This window comes from Sesamum indicum, linkage group LG5, assembly GCF_000512975.1.
Source record: "Sesamum indicum cultivar Zhongzhi No. 13 linkage group LG5, S_indicum_v1.0, whole genome shotgun sequence".
NCBI lineage: Eukaryota > Viridiplantae > Streptophyta > Magnoliopsida > Lamiales > Pedaliaceae > Sesamum > Sesamum indicum.
The window spans coordinates 8,751,432-8,753,501 of record NC_026149.1 but is presented as its reverse complement, the minus strand read 5'-3'; the positions used below and the strand labels follow the sequence as shown (position 1 = coordinate 8,753,501).

General features: G+C 37.9%; 1 protein-coding gene across 1 annotated transcript; it reads right to left on the bottom strand.

Moving 5' to 3' along the window:
- Positions 264-1,769, bottom strand: LOC105162328. Its single transcript, XM_011080336.1, has 2 exons — positions 1,535-1,769; positions 264-1,351 (listed from the first exon to the last, which is right to left on the bottom strand). Exons 1-2 carry the CDS (start codon positions 1,767-1,769, stop codon positions 264-266), a joined length of 1,323 nt encoding a protein of 440 aa, XP_011078638.1.

Below are 2,070 nucleotides of genomic sequence, written 5' to 3'. Positions count from 1 at the left end.
TCCATCTTTTTTCTTGGTTTGTCCTGGCCTATATGAGTTAGCCAAACCCTTGATCAGTGAAAAAATAGATGGATTTCTCTCTGCACAACATTTTCTCTTAAATTGGGAGGACTGATTTGGAGCATCTTGTTGTTGTCTCTTAAGCAATTTACTTGAAGAAGATATTGGTTTTGTTTTGCTTTCTAAGAGCTTTACTTTTCCCATCTTTGAATCTTCAAAATCATGCATCCCTGGCACTGGGTGGATCATGTGGCTGTATACATTTAAATACACTTCCTTCTTGAAACATTATCAATGAAATCCTCTACTTTCAGCCTATGATAATCAATTGCAGCAATGACATGACAGCAAGGATATCCCACAAGCTGAAACATGCCACAACTGCAAAACTTCTCCTTGAGGTAGACTATGTGGTTTTGCATAAAATGCATTACCTCGTATTTGTCTTCCCCTGCCCAATAAGGAAAGCAGTTTCTACTTTCCAGCCTTTGCACTTCAGTTTTCTTCATGGTATTAGGACAAACAACCCCCTCGTATTTTTCCATCCCCTCTCTTTTCACTTGAATTCTTCCCATGAACTTATTTCTTATCCATTCAAACATCTGAATTATTGGTAATTCCCTTGCCTCCAGGATAATATGATCGAAGGATTCGTTCATGTTATTCATAAGCACATCACACTTTGTCTTAGTTGGGAAGAAACATCTTGCCCAATGCACTGGAGGTATTTCAGCCAACCATTCGTATGGTGTTTGTTCAGCATCTTTTTTTGGGTACATTTTTTCAATCTCAGCCATTGTTTTCAAGTGTTGGTTAACACTGTAAGTTGATGCAGCTTTCCAAAACATCTTTTTTAGTTGTTGCCCTTTAAATTTTTCTTTAAAATTATTATACATGTGCCTTAAACAGAATCTGTGTTCAGCCCTAGGTGCCAGTTCAGCAATGGCCTCTAGTAACCCCTTCTGCCTATTTGAAATCAAGGCCCATCCCCTCTCATTTTGTAAGCCTATATCTCTAAGCAAAAGGTTCAAAAACCACTCCCAACTATCATATTTCTCAACCTCTACATACGCAACAGCAATTAGATAAATGTTGTCATTTGGATCCCTCCCAATAGCAGCCAACAACTGCCCTTTGAATAACCCCTTCAGAAAACACCCATCCAATCCAATTAATGGTCTACACCCCTCAATGAAACCATCTCTCATGCCTCTCAGGCAAAAATACATTCTTTGTAAAACAGGTGGATTCACTTCTTTGTTCAGCTTCATTATTATAGAGCTCCGTGGATTATGTTTGACTACTGTATGAAAGTAGTCATAAAGTCTTGCATATTGCTCTTTCACATCACCTGTTACCAATTTGAGAGCATGTTTTTTGGCGCTATAAACTTTATGAGTTGAAACATCAATCTGCAATTCTCTTCTGACTTTGTTCTTCAATGATTGAAAAGACTCATTTGGATTGTCTTTTACAAACTTTTTAATTATTTTACCAATGTACTTGTAATTGACTTGCTTATTTTCAACTTTACGTGCACAGGTATATTCTCCCTTAATAGACTTTATCTGAAATGTTGTGGATTTCATGACTGAAGATGCCCTCAACTTCCAATTACACCCATTTTTGCATGTTGCAATTATCAAGTGTTTTTCATTTTTCACCAACTTCAAATCCCATCCCCTCCTCACAGCCCAATCCCTCAGCACATCCCTAAAATTGGCTCTTGTCTCAAACTTCATACCTACTTTCAAATCTAGTTCAGCCATATTCATCACCTCATCCCACACTGGACACCCATCTCCCTCATCACCCAACTCTTCATCTTCACAATCAGTGAACTACTGTCCATCTCCCCTACTAGTCCCTTCATCCCTCTCATTTTGTTGCTTTTGCTGTTTTTTTTCCTTCTTTCTCTCATTAAAGACCTTAGAGTCTTTAGCATTGTTCTTGTGTAATTTTCAGGCCTACTAGTGAAAATATCATCATCCCAAAGACCCTCTAAATCCTCTAACATCTATGAAGGGCAATCAAAAACTAATGATGAATAGAATCTGACTCATCATTTCC

Coding starts and splice junctions, on each gene's coding strand:
- LOC105162328 (XM_011080336.1), bottom strand. CDS start 1,769: ATGGCTGAACTAGATTTGAAAGTAGGTATGAAGTTTGAGACAAGAGCC. Junction 1,352..1,534: donor GGGAGAATATACCTGTGCAC/GTAAAGTTGAAA, acceptor AATTGGTAACAG/GTGATGTGAAAGAGCAATAT.